Here is a 19681-nt window from a genome sequence, read left to right as displayed (position 1 = left end):
TATGGCAACTGATTCCTGTAAAATGGCAATGATGTTGATGAAGAGGTTCAGAGGATCAACTTCACCCACACATTTTTAACATATACTGAACTGCAGTGGATACGCACGTTTAAAGAAGAATGAAATGTCATAAAAGCAGGGAGACTATGTACAGAGGGAGAGGAAACCCTGAACGTATGCCTCAGCTCGTCACGTGACCAGTGTAGCTAATATGGCGACAGCTTAGTATTTAAGATTGAGCCCAGTTTATTTTCAACAGTTGATCTTGTTCTGATTGGTCATTGAAAACCTACACGGCACTGTTTGTTTCTAATTACTGCTTCAAAAAACATCTTTCACATACACCTTTAGTTCTTATGAGAGGAACATACTATAAGGTTAAACGTGTGTGCAAGTAATAGTGATAGTTTCATAATCTTAGAAAAAAATGTTAGGGTGTATTTGAGGTGTGTGAAAAATGTGACATATCGCTGATCTGATCTGATCCGCCACTGAAATACTACTTTGCATTGTGTCAGTGTTTCTGGTTATTATTCTAGTTTTGCATTCTTTAACATGTTTTAGGAGGGATGATCGTGTTGTATCATGTATTCTTTCATTCACTCACGTATTTACTTGTTTCTTTTATTCTTTTTCCTCATTTCTTTCATTCATTCACATATAATTCTTACTATAATTCATTCATTCATTCATTCATGCATTGTAAAATTCTGACTGATGCGATAAACTGGCTGAAGTTTGTTAAACACCGCTGAAGTTGTGCTGGGAATGAGCCAAATCACTGTTTGCGTTAATTAGTACAAATGGTAAAGAAAGCAAGCAAGTCACCTATCCCTGTTGTAGATTTTCCCAGATAAAAGTAAACTTTCATGTTAGTGTCTTCTGTTTAAAAACTTAATAGAAAGCTAGAGTTGTGTTTCTTTTGCTACTCAGTGTATACACTAGTATATATTTTTTTTTAAAATGAAAAAGGTCCTGCCTCAGTGGTTTTATAATTTTTTCGGAATGTAGAGGTAGTGGTTCAATTCACTGGTGGGCAGCAGGGTAGCCTAGTAGTAAAAGGATTCACTAGCCACTAAAATCAGTTGACATGATTTGTTGTTTATGTAATATATCAGTCAATATCTTATTTTTAACCAAAGTTAACAGGTTTTATTGCTAACCAAATATCAGGTAATTTTTTTTTTCTTGTTACCCAAATATTTAACATCTTTTTACCAGATATATCAGTTAACAGGTTTTATTGTCAACCAAATATCAGTTAATATGTTTTCTTGTTAACTAAAATTAGACAACATGTTTTGTGTTTACGAAATATATCAGTTAATAGGTTTTATTTTTATCCAAAGTTAACGGGTTTTATTGCTAACCAAACGTCAGTTAATATGTTTTTTGTTACCCAAATATTTAACATCTTTTTACCAGATATATCAGTTAACAGGTTTTATTGTCAACCAAATATCAGTTAATATGTTTTTTTGTTAACTAAAATTAAACAACAAATTTTATTGTTTACGAAATATATTAGTTTTCTTGTCAACCAAATATCAGAGTGTCATCTACCTCTTTATGTATTGTCACATGAAGGTCCAATGATATGACACAAATATAGTCATGAGGTAACTTATTTCATGTCTTGATTTAATGATAAAAGTTCACAGATATATAGCTTTTGGTGCTCTCGCGTGGTTGAAAGGGCAGAACAAGTGCTGTACACGCCTCTGCCAATGTTGTGCAGGGGCTGTTCAAGGGTTATGCAAGTGCTGTGCGAGGGTTGTACAAGTGCTGTGCAGGCACTGTGCGGAAGGGAAATTCACGTGGTTGGGGGAATTGTGAGAGAAACACCTTGGGCATATTCCATCAGTACGTTCGTGATCTGACAAAGAAAGAATTCGTCATTTTAAGACAGTGTTCAACCAAATACAACAGGACAGGAAGGTCAGTCTGGCTTCTGGGCGGCTAATGGACTGGCTGGTCAGTGTTTGTCCCTCCTTGTCCCTGTATTGCCTTCTCCTGGCCAGTCTGCAGTCTTCTGGCTGTTTTCTGGCTCGATCTTGCTTTACTATCCCGTCAGCTCGGACCAACTGCCGTCCTAAGTAGCTCGACATTATAAGATTCAATATCATTATTAAGGATACCTGGAATCCGACTCATGTGCAAATAAATTGGTTACATTAATTTCTCAACATAAAAATAACAAGTGGGTAAATATAAAGAATTCAACTATCTCCATTACATGTGTCAACCAATGACATGTGTCAACCAACTCAGCGAACCTGACCACCCGTTAGTCGCCTTTTACGACAAGCATGGGTTGCTGAACGCCAGAGTCTAAACTTTCGAAGCTCTCTTAGCGCAAACAAAGTCGTGAGTGCCATTAACTTACGACTATCGTGAATATATCATGATCACACCCATAATCATACTTCCTGATTGTTCAACATCGCTGCATATTTGGAGCACATCAAATGCATGTCCATCCTTATTATGGTCAACGTAAATCAAAAAGTGTCACACACCAAATGGAATTGAGTGAACAAGGGTGTCTCATCAATGTCTACCGTCCTCCACTGTAGCTGGGGGTTCTTTCTCACTTGAGGAGACTGCTCAGTTCCCTTTTCAAGAATCGTAGTTTCCACACTATATTTGTTTCTCAGTTCTATTAAGGCAACAAGACTGGTCTATTTTTTTTAATTTTACGATTGCGATTATTCTTTTTGAGCGAAGGGATAACAGCTGCATTTTTTAATGATCTGAAAGACACCACCTGCCAAACTACTGTTCACCAACGGTGTATTCCCTGGGAGCAAATCAATGAATTCTTTTAACAAAGTTGTCCAAGAGGCATGGCGTTAACTTTGATTTACGGATAATTTCCATTACGTCCTCTTTTCGGAAATGACTGAAACTCTGCAAGTGGTGTGCCAGAAAACTCCTTGGTATCTTTTGAACATTTCAAAATATTCTTGCCCCGTACAGTTTATGCACACTTCACAATAGTTTACTGCGTACCAGTGCGAGGACAATATTCGTGCAAGTGTCAATGTGGCGTTTGCATAAACTAAACACTCACCTGATTCCTGTCAAGACATAGTACCCATGCCAACGCGTGGATTGTTTCTTATTTTAAATACTCTCTTTAATTATTTTAAAATTTAAAAAAAAAATTACATTAAAATATTGTTGATACGTTTGTTTCGGCACTGGATTTAATCACAAAGACTGCTTGTGTACCTTTTCGCAGCCCAAACCAAAGGGTTCCATTTCTACAATCGCTGAAATTAAACTGCAAATAAGTACCTTTTCTAGCAACATAATAATTAGGAATACTCTACCTTGAAAGAATAGTTAATATATGATCATTAGCCATGCTACAATCCACGTCAAAAGCGACGGCGATAGAATTTCTTTGACATTTCGATTTGAGACACATAAAGGGTATATTTTATGCATATCAACTCCAGCTGAAGTAACAAGAGGAACAGTACTGAGTTCTTGGTCGTGCTGCTCATCTTTAAGGGGTTGTGATAAATAAATTACCCCTTCATCAGCGATCAAGGAAAGTATAGTTTCATTTTCGTTTATTATTTATGCGCTTTCAAAGTTAACATGACCGTTACACGTAAGAGAATGTATTTCTAAGGAGAGTCAGGACTTTTGCAGTGACATTTATGTACACATGTATGCATTTGTGAGATCTGAAGTTCTTTAATGCACATATGGTTGGCGGATACATCTCCTTTACCCAAGAAGGTTCTGTGACGTGTTTTGAACTTGTCTTCCCCAAAGAAGATATTCTGAAAGACAAAAACAAATCATGTAAATATATGTCTCAATACATACATATCTGTTTAACCTCCACTTCGATATACCTAACCAACCTCCACATGAATATACCTTGCCAACCTCCACTTGAATACACCTTACCAACTTCCAGTTGAATAAACCTAACCAACCTCCATATGAATAAACCTTAACAACCTCCACTTCAATATACCTTGTCAACCTCCACTTGGATATACCTTCCTACATGAATACACCTTACCAACCTCCAATTCAAAACACCTTGCCAAATTCCACTTCAATATACCTTCCCATCTGAAGACACCTTACCAACCTCCTTACCACGTGAATACACCTTGCCAACCTCCACTAGAATATACCTTCCCACTTGAATACACCTTATCAACCTCCATTTGAATACACCTTATCACTTGAATAAACTTTGCGAGCCTCAACTTGAATATACCTTGCCACTTGAATACACCTTGCCAACCTCCACTTCAAAATACCTTCCCACTTGAAGACACCTTTCCAACCTCTACTTGAATATACCTTACCAACCTCCACTTGAATACACCTTACCACTTGAATACACCTTATCAACATCCAGTTGAATACACCTTACCACTTGAATACACCTTGCCAAACTCCACTTGAATTTACCTTCCCACCTGAAAACAATCTACCAAACTCCACTTGAATACACCTTACTAACCTCAACTTGGATACACCTTACCAGCCTGCACATGAATCTCCTGTACTTCTTTACAGCGTTAAAAAGGAAATTCCAAAACTCCAAGAACAATCTTGAATGCTAAACGCAATCATAAAATATGCAGTTTAATTACCAAACATTCATCCCATACATTGAAAGGAAATATTCTCCTTCTGTGTTTTAATCAAATAATCGTTCGTCGCGTCATCTGACAAAAACTCGTCTAACCGAATCGAGTTGTCAAGCACGTTGATATGGTTGGCACATGTCATCCTATCGTAACTCCGTAGATCGATGTTCTGTTGATCACCGTATTGTATGGTACGAGTCGATTATATACAGACCACGCCCATACAGCTGGAATATTACTGAATGCGACGTTAAACAACGACTAACAAACAAACTGTACATACCAGTATTTAATCTTGAAGCCAAACACCTGCACCTCACAAAACTGCAGAACATCAAGTGCATCTCTTCTTTTCTTTCCGCTAAGTCTCAGATAACGACCAGACACAGGTGAAACACAGTGTATGGTAACTGTCTTGCCGGGTTCTGTGACTGTATCATTGTACATGTAACACAACTGTCTTGTGATATTTGGATGATAGCGAGGGTCGGCTTCAAAACCCTCCAGCGCAAAATCGTGAAGACGGTCAGCTGAAAACAAAATATAGCCTTTTTTGTGGTAGATAGGGTTTTAGTACACTTGAATAACGAACCACATTCTGTAAAGGCTACATTATACAAGAAATACATTTCTAGTGCACCCCGCCGTGAAACGGCCGTGAAAGCGGCGCAATACCATACCCATTCACTCACTCATTCACTCACTCACCCACCCACTCACTCAACTATTTGGATCGTTAAGATCAATAAATACACAATGTCTTTTAGAAAGTCGGTAATTTGGTAATTTGTGGGATTACTAGTCTTTGCAATTAATCACACATAAATGGCACGTAACGACAAACAGGTGTTTTGGTATTTTTCACATTTTTATCGCAAAATCGAAAGATGCGGCATAAAATTGTTTCTGATTTGTATAACGCCAGTCAGCAATAATCCAGCTCTATGGTGGCGTTTTGTAAATAATCGAGTCTGGACCAGACAGTTCAGTTATCAACAGCATGAGCATCGATGTTCACAATGGGATACAATGACATGTGTCAGCATGTCTGACCACCCGATCCCGTTAGTCACCTCTTACTCATTGGTTGCAAAAGATCAATTCGAACCCGGACTTTCGCTGGCTCAGCATTAAGTACGCTTGACTGTTATCTATATCGACCCGTGAAGGTCCCGGGTGGAATAGCCCTTCAGCAACCCAAGCTTGCCATAAAAGGTGACTATGCATGTAAGACGCGATCGACGGGACCGGGTGGTCAGGGTCGCTGACTTGGTTGACATATGTCATCACTCACTCACTGTTATCTATATCTGATGTTTTCCTACAATCTTTCTTTGCTATGAAAACGTAGCATGTGTTTATTGTTTGCTACAAAATGTTACCACTTTATAGATGTCAGGTTTCTTCTGCACATCGGTATATAACATGTTACATTTCATCGCTATATAAGAAGCACCATGGTTTCATAAACATAAAGTAAACGTTAATGGTTAACGAACAGACCATTGCTATATGGCAATCATCCATTGTGTCGAATTTTGAACACGTGCATTTGGTAACGACCCTTTTAAGAATGAATATTAATATTACGACAACAGTCTTTTCTGCTTGTGACATCAACTTCCACGATGATGTAGACGTCTGCTAGGTCCACGAGCCACCAAGGTGACATATCACCAATGGCAACGGTAAAACAGGATCGGCTAGACCAAATGGCTGTGACTTTCCCGTCGACTGCCGCGTCGGCCCGAACACGTCGGTTATACGTACTGCTTGCATACGCTGGCTTATTCTTGGCAATGTTAGACAGTTCCTCGTCTGTAAGAAATAGAAGCGAGAAAACTCCTTTCATTTTGACAAAGAATCTGTGTCAGAGACGACGTTATGATTGCGCTTGCAGTATTCTACCAATGCAATTTTTAACCTTCAGGACATTGATGTACAATCTGAAACACTTAAATCAGGGTCAGAGTATCTCAGTTGGCGATATCCTGAAAAAGGCGAATTGGTCAAAGCAATCAACTTTCAGAAAGTCGTATTGCAGAGGTCAACACGTTCCAGCAGGCAGTTTTGAGCAGGTAAGCTTAAAACTAACATCTTGCCGAAGGTTGCGAAATGAAATTGTAGATTTCATCAGCTCATGTAGTGAGCGCCATGAAATCATAATTTTATGAGTAACCGAAGGCAAGGTTTGAAAGTGTTCCCACCCAGCCATCCCGTTTGCTTGCCTTGGGAACTAAACTATTTTGCCTTTGTTGCAAATAGGACCTAGCAAGGGTTGGAGCCCAGGGTTCTGTGGGTCCCTGGATGTCTGGACAACCTGACAGGTGGAGCCCTTTGTGGCATGATAGTGACTTTAATACCTTACTGCAATTCCGTCCAGATGCCATGTAGGCATTTTCTTGTTATTATTGAGCATTAATATTGTGGTGGATGAGTTTGTATCCTGTTTTGCTTCTTCTCGCTGTTCTCCTGCTAGCTGAAAGCTGGTAATGGAAAAGGGCGAATTCTTGCGGGAATTTGAAAAAGCTGGTTTGCACTTAACTCACAAATACAGGCTTACCACAACGTAAGGCACCATTCCTCTGTACGCTGCATCTGTGCTTAAATGCACATGGGTTGTCCTGGCAACGTCCAAGAGCGGTCTGTAACATGGATTTTATAGCAGGGAGATTACTTTTACGCCGCTCTTAGATAACTTCTAATATAACTAGTGATGCAAACTGAAAATAATTGTAGAAACGGTGTTCGGTTACATCCAGAAGGTTTTTTTCACTGTTTGGAGGTGACATTGTCCTTATTACAAATAAGTCTTCAGGAGCAAATCAATGAATTAGAACGCTATTGCGAACAGTCTAAGCCGAATGTTAACATGAATAAAACAAAAGTAATTACTTTCAAGAAAGGAGGTAACTTGTCTCGACACTTAAAATGGTATTATAAAGGCATTCAGGCTGAATCAAACAACCTCATTTAAATACCTAGGAATATATTTTACTAATCATCTTTCCTGGTCAAACCATGCAAAGTATTCAAACTCAAAAAGCGTTGATAGGTATACTGAAACAATTTTTAAAAAAGTACGTGGAGATTTAAACTTACGACCCCTCTTCAGAACATTTGATGTTAAAAGTAGTCCAGTTCTGTTATACGGGGCTGAAATTTGGGGATTTCGATACTTTGACCTAATAGAAAGAGTTAAAGATGAGCGCGCCTAGTGTAATGATTAATGGTGAATACGTTACGATTCCTCTTACTATACATATGCAAAATAAAGTAACCGAATGTTGGCTAAGACTTTTACGTATGTCCTCTCATCCATTACCAAAGAATAGTGACGATATGATGACTTTATATGATAGAAATGGATATTGAGTAACGAATGTGAAAAAATCCTTTATTTACAACATTCTTAATCACATGTGGTATGAGCAGTATGTTGTGTTTCTCTCAACGTTAATTAGTTTATTTACACAAAGATTTCAGATTTACATATGCCAACAGAACTGACTTCAAAAAAGTCCCTTTTCATTTCTTCGAAATGTGATTACTACGCATCCTTTAAGTCATACTTTTATATCTGCATGTATCACGATAAAAACATTACGTTAAGTACGTTCAACACATTTTGGCTGCTCACCACATGATATGTGGATTAGAAAAGGTAGATTTATGAAGATAAGAAGAGAAGATAGGTCATGTAAATCATGTAATAGTAATGCCTTAGAAAATCTGTCTGCTTGCATGTTCATTGTATGATAAACTAGGTAAATAGTAACTTCAAGAATATTATGATGCCCACCCATTCATGGATATATTGTACTCCCTGTTAAACTGCAATAACCATGATATGATTCAGAATGTTGCTATGTTTATATATCATCCTATGAAACTCACAAAAGAAGAATCGCCATCGAAGTGAAGACAATTAATGTGGATTAAAACTTCTTGTTTTGTATGTCACACCCTTTCTGGGCTATATTCCTTGCCCCGTCGTCAGGTGGATTGTAAATAATAAACAAGAAGTTGTCATCCACATTATTTGTCTTTACTTCAATACCAACTTCTGAATGCTTCTCAAGAATCTAATCGCCATCGAGCATCGTCTGAACGTCACAGTTGTAGAACAACATATTATCAAATAATACTGTATACTTGTATACAATCCTTCTGTATATTACTACTATGTATTGTACGATAGGCTTGTGGCCTTTGTGTACGGAATAACAGATTGATTGAATATAGCAGATATCAATTCGTGTTGTATATGAATTGTATTAAAACATATAAACGTACATCAGTCATAATTGTACTCAACGGTTATTACAAATTCCATTATCTTGTTCCAGTTGATGATGGAACTGTATATGAAGTCGGTCTCTTTCTTTGACCCTTCCAGACACTGTAGGTCATCACAACCGTTCAGGTGACACGTCCTTCGTGCCACATCAAAATTGAAGGATTTGCATACTCTATATGAAACACATTCAGCCGCACAGGAGAACAGAGATAACGACGTGGAAATATTAAAGGTTGATCCTGTTTGGCGTTTGGCATATTGCAGATCCAGCTCACAAGCACTTGTTAACCGCGCAATGTATGTCAGTATCAGACAACGAATACCAATTGCTTCAAATTGCATAAAGCTGCTCAACGTTGTGGAACTCATGCTTCCAGTATGAACGTTTGTGTTGCACAGAACCTTCCAAATGAAATGAAAAGCCTAATCTCTTCTTGTTCCAGTGTGTTCCGCGTATGTACCTAAGTCAAGTTCATAAATGTATGATATATCCGAATGTTGGCTAAGACTTTTACGTATGTCCTCTCATCCATTACCAAAGAATAGTGACGATATGATGACTTTATATGATAGAAATGGATATTGAGTAACGAATGTGAAAAAATCCTTTATTTACAACATTCTTAATCACATGTGGTATGAGCAGTATGTTGTGTTTCTCTCAACGTTAATTAGTTTATTTACACAAAGATTTCAGATTTACATATGAAGATAAGAAGAGAAGATAGGTCATGTAAATCATGTAATAGTAATGCCTTAGAAAATCTGTCTGCTTGCATGTTCATTGTATGATAAACTAGGTAAATAGTAACTTCAAGAATATTATGATGCCCACCCATTCATGGATATATTGTACTCCCTGTTAAACTGCAATAACCATGATATGATTCAGAATGTTGCTATGTTTATATATCATCCTATGAAACTCACAAAAGAAGAATCGCCATCGAAGTGAAGACAATTAATGTGGATTAAAACTTCTTGTTTTGTATGTCACACCCTTTCTGGGCTATATTCCTTGCCCCGTCGTCAGGTGGATTGTAAATAATAAACAAGAAGTTGTCATCCACATTATTTGTCTTTACTTCAATACCAACTTCTGAATGCTTCTCAAGAATCTAATCGCCATCGAGCATCGTCTGAACGTCACAGTTGTAGAACAACATATTATCAAATAATACTGTATACTTGTATACAATCCTTCTGTATATTACTACTATGTATTGTACGATAGGCTTGTGGCCTTTGTGTACGGAATAACAGATTGATTGAATATAGCAGATATCAATTCGTGTTGTATATGAATTGTATTAAAACATATAAACGTACATCAGTCATAATTGTACTCAACGGTTATTACAAATTCCATTATCTTGTTCCAGTTGATGATGGAACTGTATATGAAGTCGGTCTCTTTCTTTGACCCTTCCAGACACTGTAGGTCATCACAACCGTTCAGGTGACACGTCCTTCGTGCCACATCAAAATTGAAGGATTTGCATACTCTATATGAAACACATTCAGCCGCACAGGAGAACAGAGATAACGACGTGGAAATATTAAAGGTTGATCCTGTTTGGCGTTTGGCATATTGCAGATCCAGCTCACAAGCACTTGTTAACCGCGCAATGTATGTCAGTATCAGACAACGAATACCAATTGCTTCAAATTGCATAAAGCTGCTCAACGTTGTGGAACTCATGCTTCCAGTATGAACGTTTGTGTTGCACAGAACCTTCCAAATGAAATGAAAAGCCTAATCTCTTCTTGTTCCAGTGTGTTCCGCGTATGTACCTAAGTCAAGTTCATAAATGTATGATATATCCGAATGTTGGCTAAGACTTTTACGTATGTCCTCTCATCCATTACCAAAGAATAGTGACGATATGATGACTTTATATGATAGAAATGGATATTGAGTAACGAATGTGAAAAAATCCTTTATTTACAACATTCTTAATCACATGTGGTATGAGCAGTATGTTGTGTTTCTCTCAACGTTAATTAGTTTATTTACACAAAGATTTCAGATTTACATATGCCAACAGAACTGACTTCAAAAAAGTCCCTTTTCATTTCTTCGAAATGTGATTACTACGCATCCTTTAAGTCATACTTTTATATCTGCATGTATCACGATAAAAACATTACGTTAAGTACGTTCAACACATTTTGGCTGCTCACCACATGATATGTGGATTAGAAAAGGTAGATTTATGAAGATAAGAAGAGAAGATAGGTCATGTAAATCATGTAATAGTAATGCCTTAGAAAATCTGTCTGCTTGCATGTTCATTGTATGATAAACTAGGTAAATAGTAACTTCAAGAATATTATGATGCCCACCCATTCATGGATATATTGTACTCCCTGTTAAACTGCAATAACCATGATATGATTCAGAATGTTGCTATGTTTATATATCATCCTATGAAACTCACAAAAGAAGAATCGCCATCGAAGTGAAGACAATTAATGTGGATTAAAACTTCTTGTTTTGTATGTCACACCCTTTCTGGGCTATATTCCTTGCCCCGTCGTCAGGTGGATTGTAAATAATAAACAAGAAGTTGTCATCCACATTATTTGTCTTTACTTCAATACCAACTTCTGAATGCTTCTCAAGAATCTAATCGCCATCGAGCATCGTCTGAACGTCACAGTTGTAGAACAACATATTATCAGATAATACTGTATACATGTATACAATCCTTCTGTATATTACTACTATGTATTGCACGATAGGCCTGTGGCCTTTGTGTACGGAATAACAGATTGATTGAATATAGCAGATATCAATTCGTGTTGTATATGAATTGTATTAAAACATATAAACGTACATCAGTCATAATTTTACTCAACGGTTATTACAAATTCCATTACCTTGTTCCAGTTGATGATGGAACTGTATATGAAGTCGGTCTCTTTCTTTGACCCTTCCAGACACTGTAGGTCATCACAACCATTCAGGTGACACGTCCTTCGTGCCACATCAAAATTGAAGGATTTGCATACTCTATATGAAACACATTCAGCCGCACAGGAGAACAGAGATAACGACGTGGAAATATTAAAGGTTGATCCTGTTTGGCGTTTGGCATATTGCAGATCCAGCTCACAAGCACTTGTTAACCGCGCAATGTATGTCAGTATCAGACAACGAATACCAATTGCTTCAAATTGCATAAAGCTGCTCAACGTTGTGGAACTCATGCTTCCAGTATGAACGTTTGTGTTGCACAGAACCTTCCAAATGAAATGAAAAGCCTAATCTCTTCTTGTTCCAGTGTGTTCCGCGTATGTACCTAAGTCAAGTTCATAAATGTATGATATATCCGAATGTTGGCTAAGACTTTTACGTATGTCCTCTCATCCATTACCAAAGAATAGTGACGATATGATGACTTTATATGATAGAAATGGATATTGAGTAACGAATGTGAAAAAATCCTTTATTTACAACATTCTTAATCACATGTGGTATGAGCAGTATGTTGTGTTTCTCTCAACGTTAATTAGTTTATTTACACAAAGATTTCAGATTTACATATGCCAACAGAACTGACTTCAAAAAAGTCCCTTTTCATTTCTTCGAAATGTGATTACTACGCATCCTTTAAGTCATACTTTTATATCTGCATGTATCACGATAAAAACATTACGTTAAGTACGTTCAACACATTTTGGCTGCTCACCACATGATATGTGGATTAGAAAAGGTAGATTTATGAAGATAAGAAGAGAAGATAGGTCATGTAAATCATGTAATAGTAATGCCTTAGAAAATCTGTCTGCTTGCATGTTCATTGTATGATAAACTAGGTAAATAGTAACTTCAAGAATATTATGATGCCCACCCATTCATGGATATATTGTACTCCCTGTTAAACTGCAATAACCATGATATGATTCAGAATGTTGCTATGTTTATATATCATCCTATGAAACTCACAAAAGAAGAATCGCCATCGAAGTGAAGACAATTAATGTGGATTAAAACTTCTTGTTTTGTATGTCACACCCTTTCTGGGCTATATTCCTTGCCCCGTCGTCAGGTGGATTGTAAATAATAAACAAGAAGTTGTCATCCACATTATTTGTCTTTACTTCAATACCAACTTCTGAATGCTTCTCAAGAATCTAATCGCCATCGAGCATCGTCTGAACGTCACAGTTGTAGAACAACATATTATCAGATAATACTGTATACATGTATACAATCCTTCTGTATATTACTACTATGTATTGTACGATAGGCCTGTGGCCTTTGTGTACGGAATAACAGATTGATTGAATATAGCAGATATCAATTCGTGTTGTATATGAATTGTATTAAAACATATAAACGTACATCAGTCATAATTTTACTCAACGGTTATTACAAATTCCATTACCTTGTTCCAGTTGATGATGGAACTGTATATGAAGTCGGTCTCTTTCTTTGACCCTTCCAGACACTGTAGGTCATCACAACCATTCAGGTGACACGTCCTTCGTGCCACATCAAAATTGAAGGATTTGCATACTCTATATGAAACACATTCAGCCGCACAGGAGAACAGAGATAACGACGTGGAAATATTAAAGGTTGATCCTGTTTGGCGTTTGGCATATTGCAGATCCAGCTCACAAGCACTTGTTAACCGCGCAATGTATGTCAGTATCAGACAACGAATACCAATTGCTTCAAATTGCATAAAGCTGCTCAACGTTGTGGAACTCATGCTTCCAGTATGAACGTTTGTGTTGCACAGAACCTTCCAAATGAAATGAAAAGCCTAATCTCTTCTTGTTCCAGTGTGTTCCGCGTATGTACCTAAGTCAAGTTCATAAATGTATGATATATCCGAATGTTGGCTAAGACTTTTACGTATGTCCTCTCATCCATTACCAAAGAATAGTGACGATATGATGACTTTATATGATAGAAATGGATATTGAGTAACGAATGTGAAAAAATCCTTTATTTACAACATTCTTAATCACATGTGGTATGAGCAGTATGTTGTGTTTCTCTCAACGTTAATTAGTTTATTTACACAAAGATTTCAGATTTACATATGCCAACAGAACTGACTTCAAAAAAGTCCCTTTTCATTTCTTCGAAATGTGATTACTACGCATCCTTTAAGTCATACTTTTATATCTGCATGTATCACGATAAAAACATTACGTTAAGTACGTTCAACACATTTTGGCTGCTCACCACATGATATGTGGATTAGAAAAGGTAGATTTATGAAGATAAGAAGAGAAGATAGGTCATGTAAATCATGTAATAGTAATGCCTTAGAAAATCTGTCTGCTTGCATGTTCATTGTATGATAAACTAGGTAAATAGTAACTTCAAGAATATTATGATGCCCACCCATTCATGGATATATTGTACTCCCTGTTAAACTGCAATAACCATGATATGATTCAGAATGTTGCTATGTTTATATATCATCCTATGAAACTCACAAAAGAAGAATCGCCATCGAAGTGAAGACAATTAATGTGGATTAAAACTTCTTGTTTTGTATGTCACACCCTTTCTGGGCTATATTCCTTGCCCCGTCGTCAGGTGGATTGTAAATAATAAACAAGAAGTTGTCATCCACATTATTTGTCTTTACTTCAATACCAACTTCTGAATGCTTCTCAAGAATCTAATCGCCATCGAGCATCGTCTGAACGTCACAGTTGTAGAACAACATATTATCAGATAATACTGTATACATGTATACAATCCTTCTGTATATTACTACTATGTATTGTACGATAGGCCTGTGGCCTTTGTGTACGGAATAACAGATTGATTGAATATAGCAGATATCAATTCGTGTTGTATATGAATTGTATTAAAACATATAAACGTACATCAGTCATAATTTTACTCAACGGTTATTACAAATTCCATTACCTTGTTCCAGTTGATGATGGAACTGTATATGAAGTCGGTCTCTTTCTTTGACCCTTCCAGACACTGTAGGTCATCACAACCATTCAGGTGACACGTCCTTCGTGCCACATCAAAATTGAAGGATTTGCATACTCTATATGAAACACATTCAGCCGCACAGGAGAACAGAGATAACGACGTGGAAATATTAAAGGTTGATCCTGTTTGGCGTTTGGCATATTGCAGATCCAGCTCACAAGCACTTGTTAACCGCGCAATGTATGTCAGTATCAGACAACGAATACCAATTGCTTCAAATTGCATAAAGCTGCTCAACGTTGTGGAACTCATGCTTCCAGTATGAACGTTTGTGTTGCACAGAACCTTCCAAATGAAATGAAAAGCCTAATCTCTTCTTGTTCCAGTGTGTTCCGCGTATGTACCTAAGTCAAGTTCATAAATGTATGATATATCCGAATGTTGGCTAAGACTTTTACGTATGTCCTCTCATCCATTACCAAAGAATAGTGACGATATGATGACTTTATATGATAGAAATGGATATTGAGTAACGAATGTGAAAAAATCCTTTATTTACAACATTCTTAATCACATGTGGTATGAGCAGTATGTTGTGTTTCTCTCAACGTTAATTAGTTTATTTACACAAAGATTTCAGATTTACATATGCCAACAGAACTGACTTCAAAAAAGTCCCTTTTCATTTCTTCGAAATGTGATTACTACGCATCCTTTAAGTCATACTTTTATATCTGCATGTATCACGATAAAAACATTACGTTAAGTACGTTCAACACATTTTGGCTGCTCACCACATGATATGTGGATTAGAAAAGGTAGATTTATGAAGATAAGAAGAGAAGATAGGTCATGTAAATCATGTAATAGTAATGCCTTAGAAAATCTGTCTGCTTGCATGTTCATTGTATGATAAACTAGGTAAATAGTAACTTCAAGAATATTATGATGCCCACCCATTCATGGATATATTGTACTCCCTGTTAAACTGCAATAACCATGATATGATTCAGAATGTTGCTATGTTTATATATCATCCTATGAAACTCACAAAAGAAGAATCGCCATCGAAGTGAAGACAATTAATGTGGATTAAAACTTCTTGTTTTGTATGTCACACCCTTTCTGGGCTATATTCCTTGCCCCGTCGTCAGGTGGATTGTAAATAATAAACAAGAAGTTGTCATCCACATTATTTGTCTTTACTTCAATACCAACTTCTGAATGCTTCTCAAGAATCTAATCGCCATCGAGCATCGTCTGAACGTCACAGTTGTAGAACAACATATTATCAAATAATACTGTATACTTGTATACAATCCTTCTGTATATTACTACTATGTATTGTACGATAGGCTTGTGGCCTTTGTGTACGGAATAACAGATTGATTGAATATAGCAGATATCAATTCGTGTTGTATATGAATTGTATTAAAACATATAAACGTACATCAGTCATAATTGTACTCAACGGTTATTACAAATTCCATTATCTTGTTCCAGTTGATGATGGAACTGTATATGAAGTCGGTCTCTTTCTTTGACCCTTCCAGACACTGTAGGTCATCACAACCGTTCAGGTGACACGTCCTTCGTGCCACATCAAAATTGAAGGATTTGCATACTCTATATGAAACACATTCAGCCGCACAGGAGAACAGAGATAACGACGTGGAAATATTAAAGGTTGATCCTGTTTGGCGTTTGGCATATTGCAGATCCAGCTCACAAGCACTTGTTAACCGCGCAATGTATGTCAGTATCAGACAACGAATACCAATTGCTTCAAATTGCATAAAGCTGCTCAACGTTGTGGAACTCATGCTTCCAGTATGAACGTTTGTGTTGCACAGAACCTTCCAAATGAAATGAAAAGCCTAATCTCTTCTTGTTCCAGTGTGTTCCGTGTATGTACCTAAGTCAAGTTCATAAATGTATGATATATCCGAATGTTGGCTAAGACTTTTACGTATGTCCTCTCATCCATTACCAAAGAATAGTGACGATATGATGACTTTATATGATAGAAATGGATATTGAGTAACGAATGTGAAAAAATCCTTTATTTACAACATTCTTAATCACATGTGGTATGAGCAGTATGTTGTGTTTCTCTCAACGTTAATTAGTTTATTTACACAAAGATTTCAGATTTACATATGCCAACAGAACTGACTTCAAAAAAGTCCCTTTTCATTTCTTCGAAATGTGATTACTACGCATCCTTTAAGTCATACTTTTATATCTGCATGTATCACGATAAAAACATTACGTTAAGTACGTTCAACACATTTTGGCTGCTCACCACATGATATGTGGATTAGAAAAGGTAGATTTATGAAGATAAGAAGAGAAGATAGGTCATGTAAATCATGTAATAGTAATGCCTTAGAAAATCTGTCTGCTTGCATGTTCATTGTATGATAAACTAGGTAAATAGTAACTTCAAGAATATTATGATGCCCACCCATTCATGGATATATTGTACTCCCTGTTAAACTGCAATAACCATGATATGATTCAGAATGTTGCTATGTTTATATATCATCCTATGAAACTCACAAAAGAAGAATCGCCATCGAAGTGAAGACAATTAATGTGGATTAAAACTTCTTGTTTTGTATGTCACACCCTTTCTGGGCTATATTCCTTGCCCCGTCGTCAGGTGGATTGTAAATAATAAACAAGAAGTTGTCATCCACATTATTTGTCTTTACTTCAATACCAACTTCTGAATGCTTCTCAAGAATCTAATCGCCATCGAGCATCGTCTGAACGTCACAGTTGTAGAACAACATATTATCAGATAATACTGTATACATGTATACAATCCTTCTGTATATTACTACTATGTATTGCACGATAGGCCTGTGGCCTTTGTGTACGGAATAACAGATTGATTGAATATAGCAGATATCAATTCGTGTTGTATATGAATTGTATTAAAACATATAAACGTACATCAGTCATAATTGTACTCAACGGTTATTACAAATTCCATTACCTTGTTCCAGTTGATGATGGAACTGTATATGAAGTCGGTCTCTTTCTTTGACCCTTCCAGACACTGTAGGTCATCACAACCATTCAGGTGACACGTCCTTCGTGCCACATCAAAATTGAAGGATTTGCATACTCTATATGAAACACATTCAGCCGCACAGGAGAACAGAGATGACGGTGTGGAAATTTTAAAGGTTGATCCTGTTTGGCGTTTACCATATTGCAGATCCAGCTCACAAGCACTTGTTAACTGCGCAAAGTATGTCAGTATCAGACAACGAATACCAATTGCTTCAAATTGCATAAAGCTGCTCAACGTTGTGGAACTCATGCTTCCAGTATGAACGTTTGTGTTGCACAGAACCTTCCAAATGAAATGAAAAGCCGAATCTCTTCTTGTTCAAATGTGTTTCAGCTATGTACCTAAATCAAGTTCATAAATGTATTATATATTCCTAGATAACCTTATGAAGTGCTATGGGTTGCTTAATGTCTTTTCGACGATTACTCCAAAGATAACACCAGTTTGTGTCATGGATGAGTTCCACAGGGAAATGTGGTGAATTTGTCTTTTTAGAGAAATAACGTCAAGACTAAGGAATCGATGTTGCCTTTCCCATCCTGCAATGCCTACCGAATAGTTAAGCACCATTACTTCTAACACCATTTCTCCCTCTGAACCAACTTTGTGATACACTGCCATTTGTTCAAAATCAAAAGTAGTCGTGACCATGAGCGTTTTCAAAGTGTGTTTCCACAGAACGTTAACACATTGGTGATGACCGTTTATCTTGACTCAGTTCTCACTCTTCAAAAATACCCCAGTGGGCCTGCGTTTCTGTGCGTGTTAAGCGACTGACAGAAAATTGCAAACACCCATGGGCACTTTGTATCATTATTTTAGGCGTTTCCTTAAATTTTCATTGCATGTGAGATGTGTATTACTGAACACAGTTAGCTAAATAAGTTGTTGTGCATCATTTTAAGGGTTATTTTGTATATTGTTACTGCTGTGATCAAATATTTGTCTTTTACTCTACCATTCTGGAACCTGAGTAGGAACAGTGGCGGAATTCAGTGTCTGTTACTTAAAGGTCACATGCAAGGTCACATACCTTTTGGTATGCACTTACGAAACCAATCATAAAAAATGCCAATTCTATCTATAAAGTTGAAAAAACGCGATGAAAAAAGTGATCGCGAAATCGGAGTTAAAACGATTCACTAAATTTCTCAAAGCGCTGGGGAAAAAGTGGTTTCAAAGGCTGTGCTGCACTGCGCTCATAATGCATGCGCAGTGAATTTTTGCGGAGCTTGAAACGGTATGCCTGCCCGGAGTATGAGTTCGTCAGCAGTAGTCTAATCTTGGTTGTGTACACAAACAAGTAAATAATCTACTCGTTACATAAAAAAAAACTTGTTGATTGTGGAAAGCAGCCTCTGTCAAGAGAAAGCTCAGTGTCTGATTTATTGACACCTATATGTCTACCTGCCTGTCTGCTAAAAACAATATGCGATACACAGCTTCAATCATTGACCACATGCAATTTGAACTTAAAGGGGCACTGATGCGGAGCGAATAATGTTTCTCGCCAACGGTCTGATTACGAAACTGCAAATTGGTTAGCGCTCGCTCCCTCGACCGTGACCGACAAAGGGACTGGGCTCCGGTCCACATTAGCAGAATTTCTTCACCTAAACAGTCCGGAGGCTGGATGCCCATCATATGCCATTATTTAAAAATATCCATGGTATTCCTTGTCTGATCCTAACAAAATAACCCAGCAGTGTAGTTTTTTCGGATGCTTGGATGGTATAGTGACTGAT

The 19681-nt window shown here is 37.1% G+C and overlaps 1 protein-coding gene across 1 annotated transcript; it reads right to left on the bottom strand.

Annotated features, from left to right (window-relative positions):
* Positions 1-3454: 3454 nt before the first annotated feature.
* Positions 3455-18557, bottom strand: LOC137274301 (pentraxin fusion protein-like). The gene is made up of 6 exons (XM_067807439.1): positions 18489-18557; positions 17856-18104; positions 7192-7273; positions 6219-6446; positions 4912-5158; positions 3455-3464 (listed from the first exon to the last, which is right to left on the bottom strand). Exons 1-6 carry the CDS (start codon positions 18555-18557, stop codon positions 3455-3457), a joined length of 885 nt encoding a protein of 294 aa, XP_067663540.1.
* Between the last annotated feature and the right edge of the window lie 1124 nt (positions 18558-19681).

Source organism: Haliotis asinina, chromosome 1, assembly GCF_037392515.1.
Source record: "Haliotis asinina isolate JCU_RB_2024 chromosome 1, JCU_Hal_asi_v2, whole genome shotgun sequence".
Taxonomy (NCBI): domain Eukaryota; kingdom Metazoa; phylum Mollusca; class Gastropoda; order Lepetellida; family Haliotidae; genus Haliotis; species Haliotis asinina.
Note: the sequence above shows the minus strand (reverse complement) of the source record. Positions and strands in the feature narration are given on the sequence as shown.

What these genes read in the sequence shown, in the direction of transcription:
- LOC137274301 (XM_067807439.1), bottom strand. Translation starts at nt 18,557, where the DNA reads ATGGCAGTGTATCACAAAGTTGGTTCAGAGGGAGAAATGGTGTTAGAA. An exon ending in TAATGGTGCTTAACTATTCG is followed by an intron (nt 18,105 to 18,488) that starts GTAGGCATTGCA and finishes TACTTTGCGCAG; the next exon opens with TTAACAAGTGCTTGTGAGCT. An exon ending in CCATCATCAACTGGAACAAG is followed by an intron (nt 7,274 to 17,855) that starts GTAATGGAATTT and finishes TCCATGTTACAG; the next exon opens with ACCGCTCTTGGACGTTGCCA.